Genomic DNA, 23895 nt, shown 5'->3' with positions numbered 1-23895 from the left:
CCCCCACCAGCCCTGGCACTGGATCTGAACCTCCTGGGGTGGGAGCTGTGTCCCATCCCCAGCCTGTGAGCTGCTGGAACCAGGTGTTTAACATGCAGAGCATTTGGACCTGATTACCCTGATTGCCTGAGTGGTTTCACCAGTGCCTGATCTGACCCTCAGCTGAGTCAAGGGGACCACAGAGGTCATTTCCAGCCTGCAGATGCCAGGATTCTGTTGAGATCTTCTGCCACCATTCCATGTCTCTAGCTGCAGCATTTCTTTCCAGGCCTCTAGGTAAGTCAGCCTGGTGCCCTGCCTGCTTTCTCAATCTGCTACCTTGCAGTTTTTCTGCTCACAGAGGCTAAAGCAAAAACTTTATTGCACTTTTGTGCTTGGCATTTACATCCTGTTTATGTAAATTCTTCAAACAGCTTGATTTGTAGTAGAGAAAAACAATTCATGCTGTACCTTGGTGTCTTTTGAAGTGTCCATCCACTCTGGGAGAGGAGAACTTGTATGGAAATTAAGTAATTTGTCTGAGTGGGATTTTTTTTTCCCCCTTTTTCTTTGTGAGACTTCACTTTGCAGTCTTCCCAACAGACTCTGGTCTCATGTCATTACCAAACCTCAGACTGCAAGTTTTCTGCATTCAAGTTTTCTGCTGGTGTCTTAGACATTTTTGGCTGTGTAAGGCTGATGGAAAGGATAAAGCTAGCTTAGGAATTAGGAAGTTTTGAGAGCTGTGTCTTGCTGGTCAGATACAAATGACTGGGAGAGTTGGGGATATTCAGTCTGGAGAGGAGAAGGCTCCAAGAAGACCTAATTGTGGCCTTCCAGTGTCTGAAGAGGGCTACAAGAAAGCTGGGGAGGGACTTTGGAGGGTGTCAGGGAGGGATAGGGCTGGGGGGGATGGAGCAAAACTAGAAATGGGTAGATTGAGATTGGCTGTTAGGAAGAAGTTGTTCCCCATGAGGGTGGTGAGAGCCTGGCACAGGCTGCCCAGGGAGGTGGTGGCAGCCTCATCCCTGGAGGCTTTTGCAGCCAGGCTGGATGTGGCTGTGAGCAACCTGCTGTAGTGTGAGGTGTCCCTGGCCATGGCAGGGGGTTGGGACTGGCTGAGCCTTGAGGTCCCTTCCAACCCTGAAATTCCATGATTAAATGGACAACCCCAGTGGCATCTGGAACAGCAGAGGTGGGGAGGTGGTAGGGTTTGATGTGGGACTATTCTGATAAGCAGTTTGTGCTGTGAAAGCTGGAAGTGAACTACAAACTGGAGGGGTAATTTTGGTCTCACCAGAGCCTGCCTGTTCACATTTAAACTGTCTGACAGGGTGAGGAGAGCTGGAAACAAGATCTGGGAGCAGTGTCCCTTGTGTCCCCAGCACTTGTCATCTTTTAGTCCACGTAGCATGTACTTGTTCTGAAAACCTTTCCAAGCCAGCAGCTGTCATGGCCACTTGGCCCTGCAGCATGGAACACAACAGGGCAGCTGCAAGCAGCTTTGGCTTTTCTGCCTGAAGCTGCCTCTGTAAGGGGGCTCCCAAGTGAAGCCTGAGAGGTGACTGCCACGTTCTGCTGGCTGTGGCCCCACTAGTGCCTCAGAGTCTCTCTGTGTGAACCCTGGCAAACTTTGTTGCCATTTTGAGTTCACCAAGGGTGAATTCAGTTGGGTCATGAGGGCTCCTAAAAATAGGCTCCAGCATGGTTGGATGTGTTGCACTGCAGTACCAGTGGAGAGGGGGAAGGAAGGAAAGAAAGTGCAGGAGGAGTACAAACTCTCCTGAAAATACCTCCCATTTCCTGAGAGCCATCATTCCTTCCTGCTCTCCCTCTTCTGGTGATCCTCCCTTCTCTGTCTTTGGCTGCTTGTTGCCAAAATGTGGTGATCTTAAGGCAAACACTTCCTCACTGGTAGCAAACTGAGCCAGGTATGTGAAAGGAAATGGTTTATTTCAGGAGTGTCTTCCAGCAGGAAGCAAAGAACAGGAACTAATTTGCCTGTGGGAGGGGAAAAGAGCAGTCAGACAGGGGGAAGGCATCACATTGTTGAGATCTTAAGGCTCTAGCTAACAGTGCTTGAGTAAAAGCAACACCAGAAAATGTCTATCAGCTCCAGGGTCTCTGCTGACCCTCCCTGAGCAGGCTGGAGAGGAAGCTGCTCCCAGCACTGGTGAAATCACTGTGCTGGAACTGGGAAGTGCTGCTCCCAAAGCAGTGTGAGATCCTTTCACATGCCCTGTGGTTTTAGTTGAGCAGAGCCTCACAACATCCTTGGAAGCCAGGCAAGCCAGATTCTCAGCCCAGAGAAGGGAGAGCACAGACATTTTAATCTGCAGTTGGAAAAGGAATTAGCTGGAAATGGCCACAGCTTTCCCACTCTCTGCTCCTGCCAGCTTCCCATGAATCACAGCTGCTGGAGATGACTTTGTTAGCTTTGCAGAGCTCTGGGGAAGGCAGGGGTGCTTTATTCAAGCTTGGATATTGTCAGTAAACCAAACTCAGTGCAAAATGAAGTTTGTTCTCCTTTCCATCTCCAGCTCTGACAGCAGAGGAATCAAAGAGGTGCAGGGCAGGATGTGGGTGGTGTGTACTGGTAGTGGTGGGAGAACCTGCAAGAAGGATACAGCAGAGCACAGTTGGTGCAGCTAAAGCATCCTGAGCTGTTCTGTAGCCCATGGGATGGAAGGAAGACATCATCAGAGTCCTGTAGACTTTGACTCCATGGTCTAAACAACCAGGGGCTGGGGGAACTTTAGGGATGAGTCTAAATCTCAGATCACCTCTGAGTCCTTTGCTGCTCTGCCTCCTGTCCTCCAGACATGCAGGTTCTTCACACCTCCAGCTTTGAGTGAGTGTTCCTCAGAAAGGAGTCTGAGGTGCAGACCCCCCTCTGCAGCTGTCTTCCCCAGGGTCAGAACCTGATTGCTCCTGACTGTTCCATGTTCTGTCTGCAGTGCTGGCCAAAGGGACCAGCTGTGGTGCTACAGCTACTTCTGTTGGCAGGAGCGTTTCCATCAGCAAGAGAGAGCTTGGGTCTGCCCAAGGCTGCTTACAGGGCTAACTCCTCAGAAAGGGGACTTGGAGGACAGGAAAGGTCTCCACTATTCATTTCTCTGTCTTTAATCAGCCACCTGGTGAAAGGTGGCAAGCAGGAGATGCATGAGCTGGGGTCCTTTAAAAGGCATGTCTGCCTGGTGGCTTCCAGGGACCTTTCCATTTCCCTCTGTGATGCTCTGTGCCATGCAGGTGCTTCTTCTGGCCATGCTTACTCCCCTGCCCCTGTGCATTAGCTTTGTTACTAGTTGAGGTCTGAGCTGCAGGGTGTGCAGGTGGTGGTGTTTGGGCTGCCCTAGCTGGTGCCTGCTGGGCTGCCCTTGGCTCAGGGGCAGCACTTCCACCACTCACGTTGTTTGCACTTTGCCGTGGCAGCTTCTCGACGTGGGCTACCCACTCCTTCAGGTAGTCCAGAACGATGGGGATGAGGCTCACCACTCCTCCAAAGTGATTCCTTGCTTCATGGCAGCTCAGGTGGTTCACAACATCGTGAGGGTATCTGTGGGACAGAGGAAGAAAAGGAGTGGCCTGGGCAGTGGCAGCAATGCAAGGCTGGTGAGCCCACAGGGCCACCCTGAGCCCTCCTGGCAAGGGCAGAAGCCTGCAGCCAGCCAGGTCCCCAGAGCCAAAAGGCATGGAGAGAACTGCATCTATGGAGAAACAAGTCCTGCCCAGCACAGGACAGCCTGTCCTGGCTGCTGGGCTCTCTCTGGAAGAGCTCAGGTGCACAGACAGACACTTGGCCCACAGCAAGCAGCTCCATGCAGAGCAGGGATAGGAGGAAGGGGGAGTTAAATCTGCCTGAGTGTGCCAGGGTGCTCACCTGCCCTCTGTGCCCTCCACCAGGGAGAAGAACCAACAACCAACCCCCTTAGTGGGAAGGGAGGCTGGTGCTGGTTTCCCAACAGCTGGAATAGCAAACTGGGCAGCAGCTGGTGCCTCAGGAAAGCCAGCAAGGTGTTGCAGGGGAGCTGATGGGGAAGGCAGGAGGCAGTGTGGGTTCTGACAGTCCTCCAGAGACACTGAGCTGCTGGGGAAGCCCTTACTTGGCTCTGATGGTGCTCAGGTCGTTGTTGTGGCTGAGGAGCAGCTTGCACTTCTCCAGAATGTCCTTGGTGGTGGTGTTGTCAGGGTACCTTGTCTCCAGCATGGTGCAGAGGTTGCTGAGATCATTGCAGATGCTCAGGAACAAGGTGAGGATGCGTCTGTCCGTGGAGTTGTGGCAGTGATGGTCCATGTAGTTCTGTACCTGTGCATGGGGAGAGATGGAGTCGTGCTCTGGTGAGACCCCACCTGTGTCCAGTTCTGGAGCCCTTAGTACAGGAAGGAGCTGGAGGTGCTGGAAGGTGGCCAGAGAAGGGCCACAAGGAGGAGCAGAGGGCTGGAGCTGCTCTGCTGTGAGCACAGACTGAGAGAGTTGGGGTTGTGCAGGCTGGAGAGGAGAAGGCTCCCAGGAGACCTCATTGTGGCCTTCCAGTGTCTGAAGGGGCTACAAGAAAGCTGGGGAGGGACTTTTGAGGGTGTCAGGGAGGGATAGGACTGGGGGGGATGGAACAAAACTAGAAGTGGGAAGATTGAGATTGGATGTTAGGAAGAAGTTGTTCCCCATGAGGGTGGTGAGAGCCTGGCACAGGCTGCCCAGGGAGGTGGTGGCAGCCTCATCCCTGGAAGTTTCTGCAGTAGTGTGAGGTGTCCCTGGCCATGGCAGGGGGGTTGGAACTGGCTGAGCCTTGAGGTCCCTTCCAACCCTAACAATTCTATGATTCTATGCCTGTCAGAGAGCATTGAACTCGTGCTGCAGAGCTGGTGAGGGAGGAGAAGCTGCTTCCTCCTGTGACCCTGCAGCTGTGAGCCACCATGGAAACTGCAGCAGCATGGCAGGTAGTGACATTTCTAGGGCAGGGCTGAGATGTTTGCTTGGCATCCATGATGACTAGAGAGGGTTAGGGTGATGGATCTGCTCAGCAGCACCCCAGTGAGCCTTGATCCCCTCTGAAGGTGCTGCAGGAGTAGCACAGCCAAAACCACAGCCCTGCAGAAAGGGGTCGAGTGTGAGGTGGTGCAGTCTCCACCTCTGGAGACATTCAAAACCTGCCTGGATGCGTTCCTGTGTCACCTCCTCTAGGTGAAGCTGCCTTGGCAGAGGGGTTGGACTCTCCAGAGGTCACTTCCAACCCCTAATACTCTGTAGGTTTGTGATCAGAGTTTTGTGTCTGCCCTGAGCAGGGCACCCACTGCCATGGCTGATGAGGCAGAGCATAGTGGGAGGTGAGGGCAGGAACCCAACTGGGACTGGAAGGTGTCCCTGCCTGTGGTGGGGAGGTTGGAACTAGATGATCTTTAAGGTCCCTTCCAACCCAGAGCATTCTGAGATGCTGTGGCTGCTTTGTAGCAGTGTGTTTGCATCATCCCTTCTTTGTGGCTCTTCATTTGGCAGCACTGGAGCTGGTTCCATTTGCAGATGTGACTTCAAACTAAACCTGTTTGAGCTAAAAGTGTCCTTCCTACCCTGTTCCAGCCAGGAGAGCTCCTGTTTGCCTTGAGCACTTTTGTCCCTCAGAGTGCCTGCTGTGGCATGGCTCAATGTTATGCCCAGGAATTCAGGATCTTCTCCCCCAAACCCCACAGGTACCTCAGGCAGGAGTGGTTGGAATATAAACCCCTGAGCTGTGGCTGGCAGGCAGAGCTGGGCTCCAGCACCCTCAGTGCTTTCTGTAAGATGTGAAGGCAGGAACAAAGTAGCTGTTGCAGCTGCACAGCTGCTGCATACAGAGGAGCCACACTCTGTGCCTGGGCAAATTCTCAGCAGGTTTGCAAGGCAAAAGAAAAAATGGGCCCTGAGGGTCCACTTCCACCACAGCTTCCTCCTTCCATGCTGCTCACTGAGCCTGGGGTCCTTGTGAGTGGCAGGATGGTTTATTGCTGCTGTGAGCAGAGAGAGTCCTGGAGAGAATAGCATTTTGGTCTGGATGGTCACCAGTGGGACCCCAGGAATTCTCTTGGTCTCCATCAACCACAGGGTTCATGCACCCACGGGACCAGGATGGGGATCAGGACTAGAGGAAGGAGGCTTGCAGTAGCCAGCTGGTGATGAGCAGCTGAGCTGCAGGCAGCAGAGCCCAAGGGCAGCCTCTGCAGTGGGTGATGCCATGGCCATAGCCAAGGACTTATGGGAGGCTGAATACTGGAACAGGCTGCCCAGGGGTGTGGTTGAGGCCCCATCCCTGCAGGCATTCAAGGTCAGTCTGGATGTGGCCCTAAGTAGCCTGATCTAGTTGGAGGTGTCCCTGTTCAGTGCAGGGGCCTTGCACAAGATGAATTTTGAGGGGACACCACCAGCCCAGCTTGCTCAGGGCCTCATTTAACCTGGCCTTGAACACCTCCAGGGAGGGGGCATCCACAACTTCCCTGGGCAACCTTTTACATGTCCTACAGCATCTCAATGCCTCTTTGTGGAAGAAGTGGTTCAGTGTAGTAGCTGCCATGATCCTCTTTGAAGCTAGGAGCAGAGCTCTTCTATTAGAGAGAGTCAGCCCTCAGAAAGGAACCAGCTCACTCCTCTGTCCTAATCCTAATAGCAGCTTGCTTTTCACCCTGCCTTTGGCATCCCCTGGGGTTTGTGCCTGGCTTCTGCTCTCTTTCATACCCACAGTTCTTATTTGATTTAGATTTCTTTCCTTCCCCCTCTGCCTGCAGGTGGTCTAAGCTCTTCACACCCCTCAAAACACCCCATGTTATAAAAATTCCAAGACAATTCACTTACCAGCCTGGAAAAGCCCAAGCCCACTTGGGAGGCTGAGCCCTCAATCCATCATCCTCCCTCTGCTGTAACACAGCCATTATTTTTAATAAGCACTATAGAAAGATGCTGCAGCAGCAGCAGTACCAGGGGGAAGAAGCAAGCATGCTGCTTGCTACAAGTTCAGGATTACAGATTCCATGTGTGGCTGGGGAAGGAGGCTGGGTTTGATTGTTTCCTTGTCTCCTCGATTCCTGGCTCCACCTCGGCAGCGAGGCAAAGCTGCTTGAATCATGAAGTGCTGCTCAAGCAATCAAATCCCTTTCTCTGCCAACAGGAAGGCCTAACACAGGCATTTCTTTCCCCCTGCTTAATCTGCCACTAGTTTGCAGAGTTAAATGTTACCAGGGAGGGTTTGTTTTGTAAGCAGACACGTTTGTTCAGCCCTGAGCTAGACCCAAGTGTGCGACGGCGCCGCGTCAGTCCCTGCTCTCCCCAGCAGAGGACTTGGGGCTGAAGAGTTTGTACCTGGCTGATGCTTGCCACAGGTCTGATCGTGTCACGTGCGGCCTCCCGGGTGTGTTGCAGCGCTCCAATGAATGTGAACTGCTGCTGCAGGAAGAGTTTGTACTTCTGCTCTATGTTTCTTAGAGCTTCTGCTGCCTCCTTCATTTTATCTCCTCCTGGATTTGGGGAGAGAAGGGAAAGCTGCTCTTTAGAAACGATGCAATGGTGCAGGACTCTCTTTTCTTCTCACCTGAGCTGAAATCGTGGAGGTTAGTGGAAAACTTTTAGCAAGGAAAAGAAGAGAGGAGGGGAAAAAAGAAGAGGAGGAGAGAAAGTCTATTATGTCAAAGCTCTGCAGTCCCTGAGCCCCAGGCAGTAAGTCAATGAGGTAGTAACGATGCTGCAAAAAGAGGTAGAGAACCCAGAGGGGCTCCCTGACAATCAGCCACCATAAACCCAAGTGGGTCTATTGTAAACATAATGGAGCAATGCATCAAACAGGCTGCTCTGGAGGGGCCGGGGGAAGCAGTGGCTGCTCTTATCCCTCTCAAGCTATTGCCCAAGTGGCTTAAACACTCACATTAAATCCAGACAGCTTGGCAGGCAGCCCTGGGGACATGAAAGAAGAGTGTGACCCTGCAGCTCGAGGAAGGAGCTCTTGTGCCTCTGTTCTGCCCTACTGAGGCCACAGGTGGAGTGCTAGGTCCGCTTCTGGCCTTCCCCGTTCAAGAGAGACATGGAACTACTGCAGAGAGTCCGGAGGAGGCTACTAACTTGCTGAGGGGCCTGGGGCTGTTGAGCCTGGAGAAGAGCAGCCCCAGAGGGGATCAGTGCTCAGCAAGAGCTAAAGGGTAAGGGGCAAGTGGATGGGGCTGGGCTCTTTTCAGTGGTGCCCAGTGACAAGAGCATAGACAATGGGCACAAACTGTAAGCCAGGAGGTTCCATCTGAGCCGCAGGAGAAGCTTCTTTGGTGGGAGGGTGCTGGAGCCCTGGAGCAGGCTCCCCAGTGAGGTTGTGGAGTCTTTCCAAACCTCTGTGGCCCTTGTGATCCTGGGCAAGCTGCTATGGGTGCCCTGCTTTCGCAGAGGGGCTGGACTAGGTGATGTCCAGGGGTCCCTTCCAACACCACCGCGGTGGGATTCTGCATCACGGCAGAGCAGGGGAAGCTCGTGGCCATGGTTAAGCCCGGCCCCTGCCCACCCCAGGGGCATCCTGCCACGAGCGCTCGTCTTTCCCCGCTCCGGTGGAAGCCTGGCCTGCACCACCCGCCTCCACGCCCTTCCACCTTCCCCCCGCAAACAGCGTTTTCCCACCCGCCCCAGGGAGCTCTGCAGGCCCCCAGTCCGTACCGGCCGGCACACCCCGGCGAATGTGCGGGGGGCAGGGGGCAGTGGCAGCCCTGCAGAGGGGCAGAGGGGCCGGTGTGGGCAGCGGCAGACAGAGCTCCCCGGGGAGTCCCGCTGAAGCGCCTCCGTCTCCCTGGCAACGGCGCTGGCGTCGCCGCTCGGTGACGTCACCCCGCTTTGTTAGGCAACACGCGGAGGGGCGGGGCTTTCGCGTGTCGCTGTCTGGTGACGTCAGGCTTAGCAACGCGTCCGCGCTGGTTGCTAGGGACGCCATGGACGCCCCCGCCCGGCCGTGGCCGCCGCCGTTGGGCTCCTACGCGGAGGAGCGGGAGCTGTTCCAGCTCCTGCAGGTGAACGAGCCGCGCCTGCCCCGGGGGCTGTCCCCACCACCTCCTCTGGGGCGCGGGGGTGGCATGGCGGGGCAGGGAGGGGCGCGGTGAGCGCCGTCCTGGCTCCGATGCAGGGAGCCCGGTTTCCTCCTGGCTTCCATCCCGCGGTGCTGCCCGGGGGGAAACCCGAACCAGGAATGGGGTAGCTCCTGGGAAAAGGGAGCAGCACCGCGGCCAGTTATCCCCGCGTCCGGTACTGGGCTCACCTGGACAGGGGCTGGTGGGCGGCCCCTGGGAGGGAAGGGCGCCGGCTGAGCGCTCTTAGTTGATTAGCTTCTTTTAATGAGAGCCTGGAAATTACCAGTGTTCACACATGGCGGGAGAAAGTAGGAGCCCGTGGCAGAAAGGTGCGTGAAAGAAAAGGCTTGGCAGGACAGGGGGGAAGAGAAGGAGGACGAGGAGGAGGCTGCAGTAACAGATTAAGCGCAGGGAAAGTCGCCGTGAAGGATTTTGCCCTTCCTGAGACAGCCGACGAGGTGACCGCCGCCTTGCAGCCCCTCCATCAGCGCGATCCGCTTCAGGCGGTCCCTGCCGCTCCTGTCGGGGCTGTTCCGCGGAGGTTGGGGTCACAAACACAACTCCGTTTCTGACAGCGCCGGCGGGGCTCGGGGCTTAGCAGGGCTGGGGGTCCTGCCTTAGAGAAAGGTAGGTTTTGTTCTGCGAGTTTTGTTGAGCGTGGGGAGGTTTGTGCGAGGGACTGAGCGTTACGGAGCTGTTGTGGCAGGAGAAGCTGTTAGAGAGACTCCCCTTGTACTCTTAACTCTCGATATTGTAAAGCCCTTTTCACTGGAAGCCACACAAGTGCTTCTTTTTCTTTCTCTTTCTTGTTTTGTTTTGTTTTTCCCTCTCCTATTTTGGTGGGGGTTTTTGTTTGCTGGTTTGGCTTTTTCAGGTAACTTCAGGGCCGTTTACCATGACTGCTGTGGCATAATATTTCAGGGATTTTAATACCACTGCTGTGCTTTTTGCAAGCCAGGGGACACTGAATTCAGCTGCAGAACCTCCTCACATTGCATAAAACGCTCCCAGGATTTACACAGAGTCTTTGTTTGCATGCTTCAGTTTTATTGTAGCAACCTAATGGCACAAACAAACCCTGGCTTGAAATGATTGTCCTAAACATAAACATTTGCAAAACCCAAACTGTGAAACCTGAAAGGTGAACCTCCTCCAGAAACTGACTGAGCTGCTTGTGTGAAATTTGAGTCTGTGAAAGGGGCCTTAAGAAATAAATCAGCGCTTAAAGGGCTTGTAGTGATGGGACAAGAGGGAATGGATTGAAGCTTGAGGAGGGCAGATTGAGACTGGAGATTAAGGAGAAATTCTTGACGGTGAGGGTGAGGAGACACTGGCACAGGTTGCTCAGAGAGTCTGTGGATGTCTCCTCCCTGGAGCTATTCAAGGCCAGGCTGGATGAGGCCTTGACCAAGCTGGGCTGGTGGAAGGTGTCCCTGGCCGTGGCAGGGGGCTGGAGTTAGATTGTCTTTAAGGTCCCTCCCAACCCAAAGCATTCTATGAATCTATCAATGTACAAACTCTGTAAGATCCTCACAGCACTGCTGTAAAGCTCCACCCTATCACACCTGCCTAGCTGCCACGTTTCCCTCTGACTCTGTCCTATTTCTTTTCAGCACATGCTTGAAGAACTCTTAATTCATAAGCCAGATGATCCCATTCAGTTTATGATAGACCATTTAAAGCAGAACAAGGACGATGGTAAGTCCAAATGGAGACACCAGAAACAGTCCCACTCCTGATTTGCAAGCAGCTGTGCTTTGCTTGGCAGATGATGGATAAAACTTTTCTGGCTGTGTCTTGAAGGTGGGGGAGGGAGGAAGATTAAAAATAAAATAGGAAAGGGTGAACATTTTGGAATAGCTATAGGTAAGCTGCTTTTAATGTCTCTTTTTCTCTTCTCTTTGGGTGGGTAATCTAATCAAAAATGCACTTTAACAGTTATAACAATGAAACCCTCCAAGGGAATAACAAAGAGTTCTGGTGTATCAATTATTAATGCCTTCTGTGCCCCATCTGATATTTCCTGTTGTCTTTAAGCTCGCTAATTACTCCTTTTGTCAGGTGTAAATTTGCTCTCCTCTTCTACCTGGGCTGGCAGATTTTCTGCTGCTTTTTTTTTTTCCTATTAGTTAGTTACTGGCTGCTGCTAATGAGCTCCATTGCTCCGTGGCAGCTCAGCTCAGGAGCAGTGAGCACGCCTGCAAAACTGGGAAGTGGAATAGGAGGCCTCTCTCCTGTGCAAGCAAAGCAATGTAGACTCCATCAGATGATTTGATGTGCAACCTGTGCACCCTTAGGCAGGTGGCATTTGGATGTGCAGCGTGGAACTAGGGTTTCTGTTCTGCAGGAGCTGTCAGGGTGAGCTGGTGTCATGTTGCTTTGATGTGCCTTTAAAAACCAGAGTAAACCATTACCCCTGAATCACAGAACGGCTTCGTTTGGGAGGGATTTCAGAGATCATCTGCTGCAACCTCCCCACCGTGGGCCAGGGACACCTTTCGACTAGGCTCAGCTGCTCATGGCCTCATCCAGCCTGGCCTTGAACACTGCCAGGGAGGAGACAGCCACAATCTGCCTGGGCAACCTATTCCAAAGTCTCACCACCCTTGTACTGAAGAACTTCTTCCTCAGCTCCAGTCTAACCCTGCTCTGCCTCAGCTTCAAACCATTCCCCCTTGTCCTGTGCCCCAGGAAAAGTCCCTCTGCAGCCTTCCTGTAGGATCCCTTCAGTTACTTGAAGGCAGTTCTAAGGTCCCTCTGGAATCTTCTCTTCTCCAGGTTGGTGTTTGGACTCAAATGATTTTCCAAGTCTCTTCCAACCAAAACAATCTGATGATCGTGCAACCTGTGGCCATGGCACTTTGGGACGTGGTTTAGCGGCCATGGTGGTCATGATGGTTGGACTCTATGATCTTAGAGGTCCTTTCCAACCAGAACGATTCTATGATTCCAGAATGGAATGAAATCTGATTTCTTACCAGAGGAAAAGGCACTCCCTAAATTTTCCTGACTTCATTTAGCTGCTGCTTCAACCCCCCCCAGCCCTAAACCCTGCCTAGTTCCTGAGACAGGAGCAGGTTAGGCATCACACACAGCAGCGTCCTGCTCCTGCCCTGGTGTCCTATGTTGGGGGGAGAGCTCTTTAGAAGGGTCTTACGAGTGTGCAAATGAGGGAAGGAGCCAAGGAGGCCGCCCCATCTGCTGCCAGCCACTAAGCAGGGAGAAAAAGCAGATTTAGTACAAAGTGAGCATTTACAGTAGCCCTGGGCAATATTAAAGCACGAAGCTGCTGCCTGGAACGGGGATGTTGCGCTGCTTTATCAAACGTTTGTCCAAGAAAGCTGCGTATTAAAGCTTCAATACCTAAGGGTTTTTCTTGTGAATTTTAAATCAAGCTCCTTAGTTAAACCTCAAAAGGATCTGTGGATGGAAAGGGTTGTGTGTGTGGTGGTGGTGGTGGGGTTTTTTTTTTTCCTATCTCTTTTTTTTTTTTCCCCTTGACTTTCTTTGAAGTGGTTTGAAGAAGTTGATTAGTGTTGGCACCCCAGCACTCTTTTATGACGCTGGTTATAAATAATTCCTCAGCACCAGGCTGCAGTTTCAAGGTGTTGAGACTGAGGGGGGGAAAAAAAAAACCCCAACCAAACACCAAGGAAACACACAGCAGCCAAACCAAACCCAACCCCAGCCCCAAACCACCCACCCTAGGACTTAATCACGTTACAGCCGCAGGAAATGAGGTGCTAAAACCAGCTGATGGGGCCTTTTAAAGCCTTTTGTGTGTGTGTGTGAGTGCGTGCCAGTTCTGTTGTGCTTGCGAGAGGAGAGAAGGGAGGGGGAGGTCCGTCCTGAAAGCTTCCAAGTCAGGCAACTTTGTCAAGATGAATCTGTAATTTGGGTTTCACGTGGGTTTTAAACATTGCACCTGCCCAATGACTGCTCAGTGCAGGGAAGGCCTCATCAAAACACATCCCACATCCTTCCCCGTCTGCTGCTGCCAGGCGCTGGCTCTCCCTTGCTTAGCAAGAGCTGAAGAGGTTCTGGGGTGAGTAGATGCCTCCTGTGTTACTCCCAGTAAATGCTCATCAGTCCTTGCTGTGTACAGGCTGGTTGTGGGGGCTTTTTTCTTCCCTGAGGTAGAGGGAGGGGGGGAAACATCCAAGATGTTAATTTTGAACTGTCAGCTTGAGGCACTGCAGCCCAGGATACGTTTGTGGAAAAGCCCCAAATCCTTTCCTGAGACTTACTCCATTCCCCCTTGTTTGTCTTGCTCTGATCCCTTCCCAAGGAAGCTCACAAAGGTGCTGCCTTTGGTGTTGTCTGGATGCCTTAGACCAAGAATTCCTCAGAACTGGGATGCATTTTCCCCACCTTGCCCCCTCAGGGATAGGAGAGGGACGTGCAGGAGAGAAACACAAGACCCAGAAACGAAGGAAAGTGTTTGTAATGATGAGCAGGAAAACTGTCAGGAAGGGTGGAGAGAAAGGGCTTGGGTTTGGAGTGTCTCAGTCTTCCCTGAGCCCTGGCACAACCCATTGAGATGAAACCAAGAAGTGAAATGGCAGATTAGTGTGTGTGTGTGTGTGTGTGTGTGTGTGTGTGATGAGAGCCAAAACCTTTGCCAAAGTAGAAAACTGGGTTTTACCATCACACTATGCAAGGGAAATACCTCAAGAAGTCCAATCTCAGCCATTCTGCTAGGCTCATAATCTAGGATCACAGTATTAAGCTCATTAGTCACTTTTCAGCAGTCCTGTCCTGTGTGTGCAAGCTAAAATAGCTAAAATGGTGGTTTTTTGGTCTTTCACCACAAAATGTGTTAGGTCTGAAGCAATGATCTGGGAACAGAAGGCAAGTTCAGCCATGGAAATGTTGATAGCTTGTGCTCTGGTTCACCCACTGAACCATCCAGCCACGTGTTTGAATGGATTGAAATGCAGGTGTATGGATCTCCTCTACCTCTCTGAGTGAAGTGTTTATGGAGCCAGAGTATTAATCTTGCTGACCATGGGAATCCAAGGGAGACCCAGCTGGCACTGCCTTAGTGATCCCCCTTTTAGTTCCCCCAGTGGAGCCTAATCCTGAAGTCTCCACTTGGGAGATTTCCAGCTGACATCATGGTTTCATTGTGATTCCTTTTAGTTGTGCAATGCAACAGTGGGAAACTGGTTGGGAGTTTGCTCTTCTGCATCTCCTGCTGATATTCCCAACCTTTTGTTTCATAGCTCCAAGGATCTGTGTACTTGGCCCACCTGCTTCTGGGAAAACTACAGTTGTAAGTAACTTCAGTCTTCTGATGCTGTCCACTTACCCTCTGGAGCTCCTAGCAGAGGAAGGATCTGGAGGTGCTGGAAGGTGTCCAGAGAAGGGCCACGAGGAGGAGCAGAGGGCTGGAGCTGCTCTGCTGTGAGGACAGACTGAGGGAGTTGGGGTTGTGCAGGCTGGAGAGGAGAAGGCTCCAAGGAGACCTCATTGTGGCCTCTCAGTATCTGAAGGGGGCTCCAGGAAATCTGGGGAGGGACTTTAGAGGGTGTCAGGGATTGATAGGACTGGGGAGGATAGAGCAAAAGTAGAAATGGGGAGATTGAGATTGGATGTGAGGAAGAAGTTGTTCCCCATGAGGGTGGTGAGAGGCTGGCACAGGTTGCCCAGGGAGGTGGTGGAAGCCTCCTGCCTGGAGGTGTTTGCAGCCAGGCTGGAGGTGGCTGTGAGCAACCTGCTGTAGTGTGAGGGGTCCCTGGCCATGGCAGGGGGGTTGGAACTGGCTGAGCCTTGAAGTCCCTTCCAACCCTGACAGTTCTGTGATTCTTTGGCTCCCTGCTGAGCTCACTGCTGCTGTGGATTTTGTTCTGGGGAAATAATTTTCATAACCTCTCTCAGGGATAGAAAAGCAGAGGACAGGTGGAAGGGTGGAATTCCTAAGGGATACACTCTTGTGTATTGCACTACAGAACCACAGAAACATTCAGCTTGGAGAGGACCCTGGGGATCCCCAAGTCCAACCAATAACCCTTCTCTACAAAGTTCACCTCCCCAAGCACCACATCCAAACGACCTTTAAACACATGCAGGGCTGGTGACTCAGCCACCTCCCTGGGCAGCCTTTCCCAATGCTTGACCACTCTCTCTGTGGGGAAAAAAAAAGGTTCCTAATGTCCAGTCTAAACCTCCCCAGTCGCAGCTTGAGGCCCTTCCCTCTTGTTCTATCACTAATTACCTGTGAGAAGAGACCAGCACCAACCTCCCGACTGAAGTGAGCTCTGCAAGGACTCAGCTGGTGGTGGTAGTGATGCAGCTGTAATGCAGCAGACCTCTGCCTGCCTGCCTTGTTTCCCCAGCTTTTCAGCAGGGCTAATTAGCAGAGAGGAGTACCACAGCCACACAATGGTGGTGGACTGCTCCACCTGCATGGCTGCTTCTCTGTCACCTCCACTGGTACCACTTGATTGCAAGGGTCCACGCTGTATGTGAAGCACAGAGAAAGCTGACCACAGCAAGAGCTGAGGGTGGTGGTGTGTGCATGCTGGGAGGAAAGCTTTCTTCTTCCAAATCTGTGTTGCAGTGCAGCAGATGAAAAAGATCCCACTCAAAGCTCTAGGCTCTTAAACAGCTCTGTGAGAAGCTGCTTACAGCTACACAGATAATCTGGAAGGCTGGGAAAATGTTTTCTTTCTGCAGCTTCTGAAAGAAAAACAAACAAACCCAAGCATTCATTTTCTTTCCAGATAGTTCAACCTGTGGGTTTTTTTATTATCATTATTATTTACTCTCTCCTTTCTTCCTTCCTTCCTTTCATCAGGCACTGTGGCTTTGTAAACGCTTGGATGCTGTGCGTATCTCTCAGGAGACTTTGTTATTCAAGGAAATATTAGCAGTGACAAAAGAAGCAAAGGCATATAAGGAGAGAAAAGAGGTAAGAGAATACAGCAATAGTCATTCTCATTTCACAGAAGAGGAATTAGTTTGCATTCCCTGCTTTTGAGTTGAGCAGATCAGAGTAAATCCTCTGCCGTCTGCGGCGGTTTGTAGATTGGTTTGTGCTGTCGGTAGGTACAGAGCCTTTCAGAGAAGGGCAACCTCTGGAAAATAAGGAATGAACAAAGATAAAGATCATAGAATCACAGAAGTACAGAATCAGAGAATGGAAGGGGTTGGGAGGGACCTCTAGAGATTGAGTCAACCCCTCTGCCAAAGCAGGATCACCCAGGGCAGGTCACGCAGGAATGCATCCAGACAGGGCTTGAAGGTGTCCAGGGAAGGACACTCCACAGCCTCTCTGGGCAGTCTGCTCCCGGGCTCTGTCACTCTCACAGCAAAGAAGTTGCTTCTCATGTTGAGGTGGAACTTCCTGGGTTCTAGTTTGCACCCATAGCCCCTTGTCCTATCACTGAGCACAGCAAGAAGGAGCCTGGCACCTTCATCTTGACACCCACCCCTCAGATATTTAGAGACATTGATCAGACCTCCTCTCAGCCTTCTGTTCTCCACACTAAGCAGCCCCAGGGCTCTCAATCTTTCCTTATAGAAGAGATGTTCAAGTTTCATCACCATCCTTGTAGTCTCTGTTGGACTCTCTCCAGCAGATGCCTGTCTCTGTTGAACTGGGGAGCCCAAAACTGGACACAGATTTAGTCTCACCAGGGCAGAGCAGAGGGGAGCGAGAGCTTCCATAGATCTGCTGGACCTCCTTCGGTTCTTGAGTCTGAAAATAAGGTGATTATCAGACTAAACCAGCGAAGAAGTTTGGAGGTGCCTTGAGCAATGTGCTTAAAGATCTGAGAGGAAAGAGTTCATTGACCTGACTGAACCTCCTTGGCAAGAAGGTTTGCTTCTGGCTGGGCTGACAGAAACTGCTTCTTTGCAGGGAGGCTGTACTTTGAAATCTTGGTTCTAATTACTGGAGATTGTTTTTGCTAGGTTTCACTCATTCCAACTCGGAGGGGGAGAATTTAAAACAAAAATTCCCTTTGGTTTAATTACTGTAATTATTACCATATCTCAGACTATACAGATGCACTTTCAAGGGTGTCCTTTTGGGCTTACTTGATTGAAAAAGATGGATGGTGCAGAAGATGAAAGTCAAAAATGTCAAGGCTAATCAGGTAGCAAAGGAGTGCTTGAAGAGCCGGAGATGGTGGTGCTTCAGTGCTGGAGCAGTTTGCTTTGGCTTTGAGGGGTCAGATTCGCTAAAGCGTTTCTTTTGTTCTTTTGTATCGGCTGGATTCGGTTCTTTTCCACCAGCTAAATTCTTCAGTGTGGCTCCTAAAACTAGGAGGGAGCTCCTTGCTTACTCTAAATCAGTGCAAGCTTTGCAATGCCTCCAAACGTAGCCAAATTGTCATCTCAAGAGCCCTCTTTCCCCTTGCCGCTCCATGTCTGCTGGCTAAACCTCCTGCTGCTGTTAACTGAGCCCTGGGTCTGCTGCAGCAAGAGGTAAACTTGACTCCACCAGCATGCATAAGATCCATAGCACTGACAGGGTTTGAATGTCTCTTCAGGAAGAGAACAATAGCTGTCTCTGCTATCTGTGATCCAAGCAGGGCATTAAAAAGTTGCAGTCCTGGCCAAAGCAATTTAATAAATGGAAAGAGGCAAAAGCAGGACTGAGGATGGTGTTCATGGAAGTCTGGTGTGAAGATCACATAACGCAACTCGATGTTGTTAGAGGAACATTCCATGTGTATAGGGTTGCTGTGGCTGAATTGACCCAATGCTAAAGGTCATGGAATCATAGTTCTGGTTGGAAAAGACCTTTAAGATCATCCAGTCCAACCCTTCTCTAACTCTACCAAGCTTGGTGCTAAACCATGGCCCTCAGCACCGCAGCTCTGCCTCTTTTAAACACCTCCAGGGACAGGCATTCCAGCACCTCCCTGGGCAGCCTGTTCCAGTCTTTGGGAACCCTTTCAGCGAAGAAGTTTCTTCTAACACCCAATGTAAACCTCCCCTGATGCAGCCTGAGGCCGTTTCCTCTCATCACATCACTCATTGCTGTGGAGAAGAAACCAAAACCCCCCTCACTACAACCCTGATCATTTTTAGGTCAGTAGGTCAATGTCACTAGATCTGGGCAGACACCATGAAAAGGTCTGCAAATGTTTGTTCACACAGATGGAGAGTGGAGATGAGGAAGAAAGGTGAGGGTGAGGAGACACTGGAACAGGTTGCCCAGGCAGGTTGTGTCTGCCCCTTCCCTGGAGGTCGTCAAGACCAGGTTGGATGAGGCCTTGAGCAACCTGGGCTGGGGGGAGGTGTCCCTGCCAGTACCAGGGCTTTGGAACAAGATGATCTTGAAGGCCCCTTCCAGATTCATAGAATGGTTTGGGTTGGAAGTCAAACTTTCACCTCATCTGTGGCCTCTCCCAGTAAAATTGAGAGCATTTGAGCTTTCCTGGCACAAGAATTCGTGGAAGATGTCTTTAAAATGGATGATTGTTTCTCTGAGGCTCAGTTTTAAAGCTGGGCAGGCAGTGATTCATTAACACACACACACCTGGCCGCTGCCTAACGAGCACAGCTCAAGTAAAGGGTGTTAAATATTGACTGTTCCAAAGCAAAATGTGAACATTCTGCATGGAAAAATAGTCCAAAAGAGAAGTCAAAATGTTTCTGAATGTTTAATACATTTGAAGAACCACGAGCTCCCAATAAATATTCCATGAGCAGAAAAAGAGGCTACATTTTGGGATAAATCATTGCAAATTACTCCCTCATCTCCAGTTATTATAATGTTAATCAGAAGCACCTTCAGGTTTTTTCCTATAGCAAGGCTAATGATGAGCTCTTGCATGTCTCACTTTTCCCTGTTAACTGGATAAAAGGAGAGGTTGAAGTAACTGAAAATTGTGGGTTTGTGGGATGGGAGTGCACTCAATGCTGAATTAAATTGCAGGTGAGGTGTTTGCACAGTGCCTTAATGACTTCAAACTGCTCTGCAATTGCATCCTGGCTTCACAGAATGGTTTGGGTTGGAAGGGACCTTAAAGATCATCCAGTTCCAACCCCCCTGCTATGGGCAGGGACACCTCCCACTAGACCTCCTTGAATACCTCTGAGGAGAGAGCATCCATCACCTCCCTGGCAACCTGTTCCAGTGTCTCCCCACCCTCACTGTGAAGGATTTCTTCCTAATCTCCAGCCTAAATCTACCCTCCTCAAGCTTTAATCCATTCCCTCCCATCCTATCGCTACAAGCCCTTGTCAAAAGTCCCTCCCCAGCTTTCTTGCAGCCCCCCTTCAGGCAGTGGAACCCAGAACTCTCTCCTCTCCAGGCTGAAGAGCCCCAGCTCCCTCAGAATGGTTGGACTTGATAATCTTGAAGGTCTTTTCCATCCAGAACTACTCTGTGATCATATCTTCATGCTTTTTAAGAAGAAAAATCGCAGAAGAGAGGAAAACCCAAGACATCTTTCTCCAGGCATGTTCAGTAGTCTCCTCTCTTCCAGGAAGGAGCCAACAGGAGCTGTTCCCTGTGTGCACATGCAAAAGACCAACCTTCCATGGGTATTCACCTGAACAAGCTGCATCTAACCATTCATGATTCTCAGGACACTAAACCAAACTCCTTCAAAACCTGCCTGCTCTTCTCTGCAAGGTGCAAACTTGCAGGAGTCTGGTTTTGAGCTGTAGCTGTCTGCAAAACAAATATATCCAAACCTTCCATTTAAAAAGCCCAGGGAAAGTCCCTCCCACTCCCCCTCCAGAAAAAAAAAGGTTCAGCTTTGTGAAATATTATTGAAACATAGCAATGAGTGGTAGTAGGAAGCAGGATGCCTCTGAAGTAGGCATGGAAGTGGAAGTGGGATGCCTCTGAAACGACATGGAGTACTTCAAATGAGTCATGAAGGAGTAGAAGCTTTCAGCAGCATGGAGATAGAGTTTATAGCAAAGTGTTGTCACCATAAAATACATCAGCAGCAGGACTTCCCTTTAAATAAACTGAATTTCGGGGCAGGCTCAGAGAGGTCAGGCATGGATCCGCAGTTATCCAACCTATTGTCCATTACTGCATTGTCCATCGTTGCAGAGTCCTGGGAGGTGCAGTCCCATTTACCAAGCTCATGATATATTTATGTGAGTGTTTGAGAGAGGAATTGTCCATGTGCTGCCTGATAGGTCTCAGTTGGAATGATTTCTAGTTGAATAATGAGGCATTCTGCAAGCAACCTATTGCAACTGCTTTTATAGGCCACTGCTCAGTAGGAGGAAAACTGCCCAGGAAATGAGACTGGACTTGAGCCACAGAGAGCAGAAGGAACTAAACCACTGAGGCACCCACACCTGTCTGTCCTGGAGGGGTTTGGTGCAAGCAGCCCCACTCCAAAGAGAGGACTAAGAGTGCCTCAGCACTGAGAGAAGTTAGTGTGGTTTTGGTTTAAATTGCTTTGGCAAGGCTGAGCAGAGTGGACCCCTGGCAGTTGCTAGCCTGTCTTGATGTGACACATCAAAGCAGCAAGCAAGACATGAGCTGCTCCTGCTAGCAGCATGAGGCACCTTTGGAAGGTGACAGGCTCAAAGCCACAGACCCAGGCTCCAGCAGCAGGGGGCTGCAGGAGGCTTTGACACACCACCCTGTGGGACCTGCTGACTTCCAAGACAGGCAGCAATTTCTTTCCCTTTTTCTCTTTTACCTGCTTGAACGTTGCCTTAGAGTGGCTGATCTCAGGAAGGGCACTGAGAACTGGGGACAGCAGAGAGAAATGAAACAAGAAAGCTCAGTGCCAGGCTGGGTCACCTCACTCTACTCCAGAGGCAGGTGAGGACTTGTCTCTGTGTTTTCTGGGGAGCTTTCTCCACTCTACTTTAAAGTGACTTTTGTGGCAGCGTTTCCACCACTCCTGGTGAAGTGTTTCAGGATTTCATGAAGATTGCTCTGAAATCTTCCTGTGCAGGCAGCCACTTTTTCATTATACTTAGTTGAGGGAGGTGATTCTCCCCCTCTATTCTGCTCTGCTGAGACCACACCTGGAGCACTGCATCCAGTTCTGGAGCCCCTATTACAAGAGGGATCTGGAGGTGCTGGAAGGTGGCCAGAGAAGGGCCACGAGGAGGAGCAGAGGGCTGGAGCTGCTCTGCTATGAGGACAGACTGAGAGAGTTGGGGCTGTTGAGTCTGGAGAAGAGAAGGCTCCAAGAAGACCTTCTTGTGGCCTTCCAGGATCTGAAGGGGGCTCCAAGACAGCTGGGGAGGGACTTTTGAGAGTGTCAGGGAGGGATAGGACTGGGGGGGATGGAACAAAACTAGAAATGGGGAGTTTGAGATTGGATGTTAGGAAGAAGTTGTTCCCCATGAGGGTGGTGAGAGGCCAGCACAGGTTGCCCAGGGAGGTGGTGGAAGCCTCATCCCTGGAGGTGTTTGCAGCCAGCCTGGAGGTGGCTGTGAGCAATATTAATTTTACCATCCAAATTCAATTTGCCATCATTAAAATTAGCTTCAACATCCTCAAAAACATCACTAACAGCATCAGAATTCACCTCAGCATCTGAATTCACCTCAGCATCTGAATTCACCTCAGCATCTGAATTCACCTCAGCATCTGACTTCACTTCAACCACAACCTGTATTTTTGGATGATGAAAAAGTGAGAGTTACTTGAAACTAGGAAGCCAACCTCCTGAAAATGCAGCTCTCTCTGTAATTTACTCAGAGTTTGAGATTCTGCCTGTTTTAAGATCACTGCTGCTGCCTCCACTGCCACATGAAGCAGCAGCAGGTCAGACACTGATGTGAAGAGGACTTCTTGTATGGATCCCTTCGCAGGTTTGCCATAGAACCACAGAATTGTTCCAGCTGGAAAAGATCTCCAAGATCAATGGATTGAAGCTTGAGGAGGGGAGGTTTAGAATAGATACTAGAAAGAAAATCTTGACAGTGAGGGTGGTGAGGCACTGGAACAGGTTGCCCAGGGAATTGTGGATGCCCCCTCCCTGGAGGTGTTCAAGGCCAGGCTGGATGAAGCAGCCTGCTCCAGTGGAAGGTGCCCACAGCAGGGATTTGGGACTACATGATCTTGAAGGTCCCTTCCAACCCAAACCATTCAGTGAATCTATGAAGCATCCAGTCCAGCCATCAACCCAACACCACCATGGCCACTAAACCATGTCCCCAGGTGCCACCCATTTCTCCAACACCTGCAGGGATGATGACTCCAGCACCTCCCTGGGCAGCCTGTTCCACTGCTTGATGCCCAGTGTGTGTGTGTGGTGCTGTGTAAAATCTGGCCCTGCTTCCATGGCAGCATGAAAAGAATACAAAGAGATGGATGCAGGCTCTCTGTTCAGCTTACCTTCAAACTTGAGTTTTGTGCCCTCATTAACTCTCTGATGTGTTAATGACTTGGGCCTTGTGCCAACGTGTTTATTTCTTTAGAAGAAGACCTCTCCCTTCACCTTCAACCCGACTGTGCCTGCATGGTAAAATTCCTTTTGGACCCCACTGTGAATATTCAGCCCTGATTTTTGGTGTTGTTTTGGGGGTGGGTTTTGTTTTTTCTTGGTGGTTTTGTTGTGTTTTGGTTTTTTCATTGTTGGTTTTTGTTCTTTCTTTAGAAAATCCCCAATGCTCTTTGGGCCAATCTGATCCAGGAACGTCTGTCAAACGTGGACTGCATCAAACAAGTAAGAATTGCTCCTCAGAGGGCTGCTGGATAAGCACTTACACAACTCATGTGCAGTAGTTAGCATTCCAAGTCCTGAGCAGAGGAGGGAATGGGGGCAAACCATTGGGGGCTGTGGAGCGGATTGCTTTCTTGAACATCAGCAGAGGGAGTTTGGAGCTTTATTAACAGGATAAAGGGGAGGATGAGAGTATGCATATGCTAATCTTCCAGCACGGAGATGATCAAAGGCTGAACAAGCAGAGCTTTGTTGATTGCCTGGGGCAACTGGCAGAGATACAGTGGACAAAGCAGATAAACAGAATATATACCAAAATCAATAGGCTGAGTTAAACCCCCCTTAACTTTTAGTGAGGAAAAGGGGGGAAGAAGAGAGTCTGACATGACTCATTTCATTATTTCAGTCTCTTTCTCATTGTGTCCTTTTTTCTCCCCTTCTTGTGTTAAGAAAATCTGCATTTGAATATATCCTCCAGTTAAGTTATCATTAATATGTTCACTCACTGTCCTCTTACATGAACAGGCAACACAATGGCTTTAGCTCTACCCATAGGTGTCAGGCATTGGCATAGGTTAGCCAGCGAGGTGGTGGAGTCCCCATCCCTGCAGGTGTTCAAGAAATGTGTGGCCATGGCACTTGGGGACATGGTTTAGTGGCCATGGTGGTGTTTGGGTTGATGGTTGGACTCAGTGATCTTAGAAGTCTTTTCCAACCAAAGATTCTGCAATCTCTGAGACTTTTCACACAGCGCAAAAGGAGAAATTAAGTAGATGAATGTTGGCTGGAGTCAATGTCTGGATTTAAGGAGAGCAAAATACCTCTGGTGTGTTTCCTTTTAGATCTCAGATGTTGCTGTGATTTGTTGGCTCCATAAGCAGTTATTTGCAGATTCATAGAATGGTTTGGGTTGGAAGGGACCTTAAAGATCATCCACTTCCAACCCCATGGCCATAGGTAGGGACACCTTCCAGCCCAGGTTGCTCAAGGTCTTATCCAACCTGGCCTTGAACACCTTCAGGAAGGAAACATCCACCACCTCCCTGGGCAACCTGTGCCAGGCTCTCACCACCCTCATGGGGAACAACTTCTTCCTAACATCCAATCTCAATCTTCCCACTTCCAGTTTTGCTCCATCCCCCCCAGTCCTATCCCTCCCTGACACCCTCAAAAGTCCCTCCCCAGCTTTCTTGGAGCCCCTTTCAGATCCTGGAAGGCCACAATTAGGTCTTCTGGGAGCCTTCTC

The 23895-nt window shown here is 50.7% G+C and overlaps 2 protein-coding genes across 3 annotated transcripts in view; one reads left to right on the top strand and one right to left on the bottom strand.

Moving 5' to 3' along the window:
- Positions 1 to 2237: 2237 nt before the first annotated feature.
- SPACA9 (sperm acrosome associated 9) lies at positions 2238 to 7447 on the bottom strand. The gene is made up of 3 exons (XM_054174413.1): positions 7304 to 7447; positions 4083 to 4285; positions 2238 to 3535 (listed from the first exon to the last, which is right to left on the bottom strand). Exons 1-3 carry the CDS (start codon positions 7445 to 7447, stop codon positions 3157 to 3159), a joined length of 726 nt encoding a protein of 241 aa, XP_054030388.1. The 3' UTR covers positions 2238 to 3156.
- A 3202-nt stretch (positions 7448 to 10649) lies between these two features.
- AK8 (adenylate kinase 8) overlaps positions 10650 to 23895 on the top strand; it is a 78782-nt gene continuing 65536 nt past the window's right edge. The window contains exons 1-4 of one of the 2 annotated variants that reach the window (XM_009896272.2): positions 10650 to 10734; positions 14262 to 14311; positions 15836 to 15949; positions 22584 to 22652. In XM_009896272.2, the coding sequence (XP_009894574.2) occupies positions 10653 to 10734; positions 14262 to 14311; positions 15836 to 15949; positions 22584 to 22652 (315 nt within the window). In that variant the 5' untranslated portion in view covers positions 10650 to 10652. The remainder of the gene's footprint in view (positions 10735 to 14261; positions 14312 to 15835; positions 15950 to 22583; positions 22653 to 23895) is intronic. The other variant, XM_054174370.1, reaches the window with a different exon arrangement.

The sequence above is a fragment of the Dryobates pubescens genome, chromosome 29 (genome assembly GCF_014839835.1).
Source record: "Dryobates pubescens isolate bDryPub1 chromosome 29, bDryPub1.pri, whole genome shotgun sequence".
NCBI lineage: Eukaryota > Metazoa > Chordata > Aves > Piciformes > Picidae > Dryobates > Dryobates pubescens.
The sequence above is the reverse complement of the archived record's forward strand: the minus strand, read 5'-3'. Positions and strand labels throughout refer to the sequence as shown.

Coding starts and splice junctions, on each gene's coding strand:
- SPACA9 (XM_054174413.1), bottom strand. CDS start 7,447: ATGAAGGAGGCAGCAGAAGCTCTAAGAAACATAGAGCAGAAGTACAAA. Junction 4,286..7,303: donor CTGTGGCAAGCATCAGCCAG/GTACAAACTCTT, acceptor CCCCATGCACAG/GTACAGAACTACATGGACCA. Junction 3,536..4,082: donor CTGAGCACCATCAGAGCCAA/GTAAGGGCTTCC, acceptor TCTGTCCCACAG/ATACCCTCACGATGTTGTGA.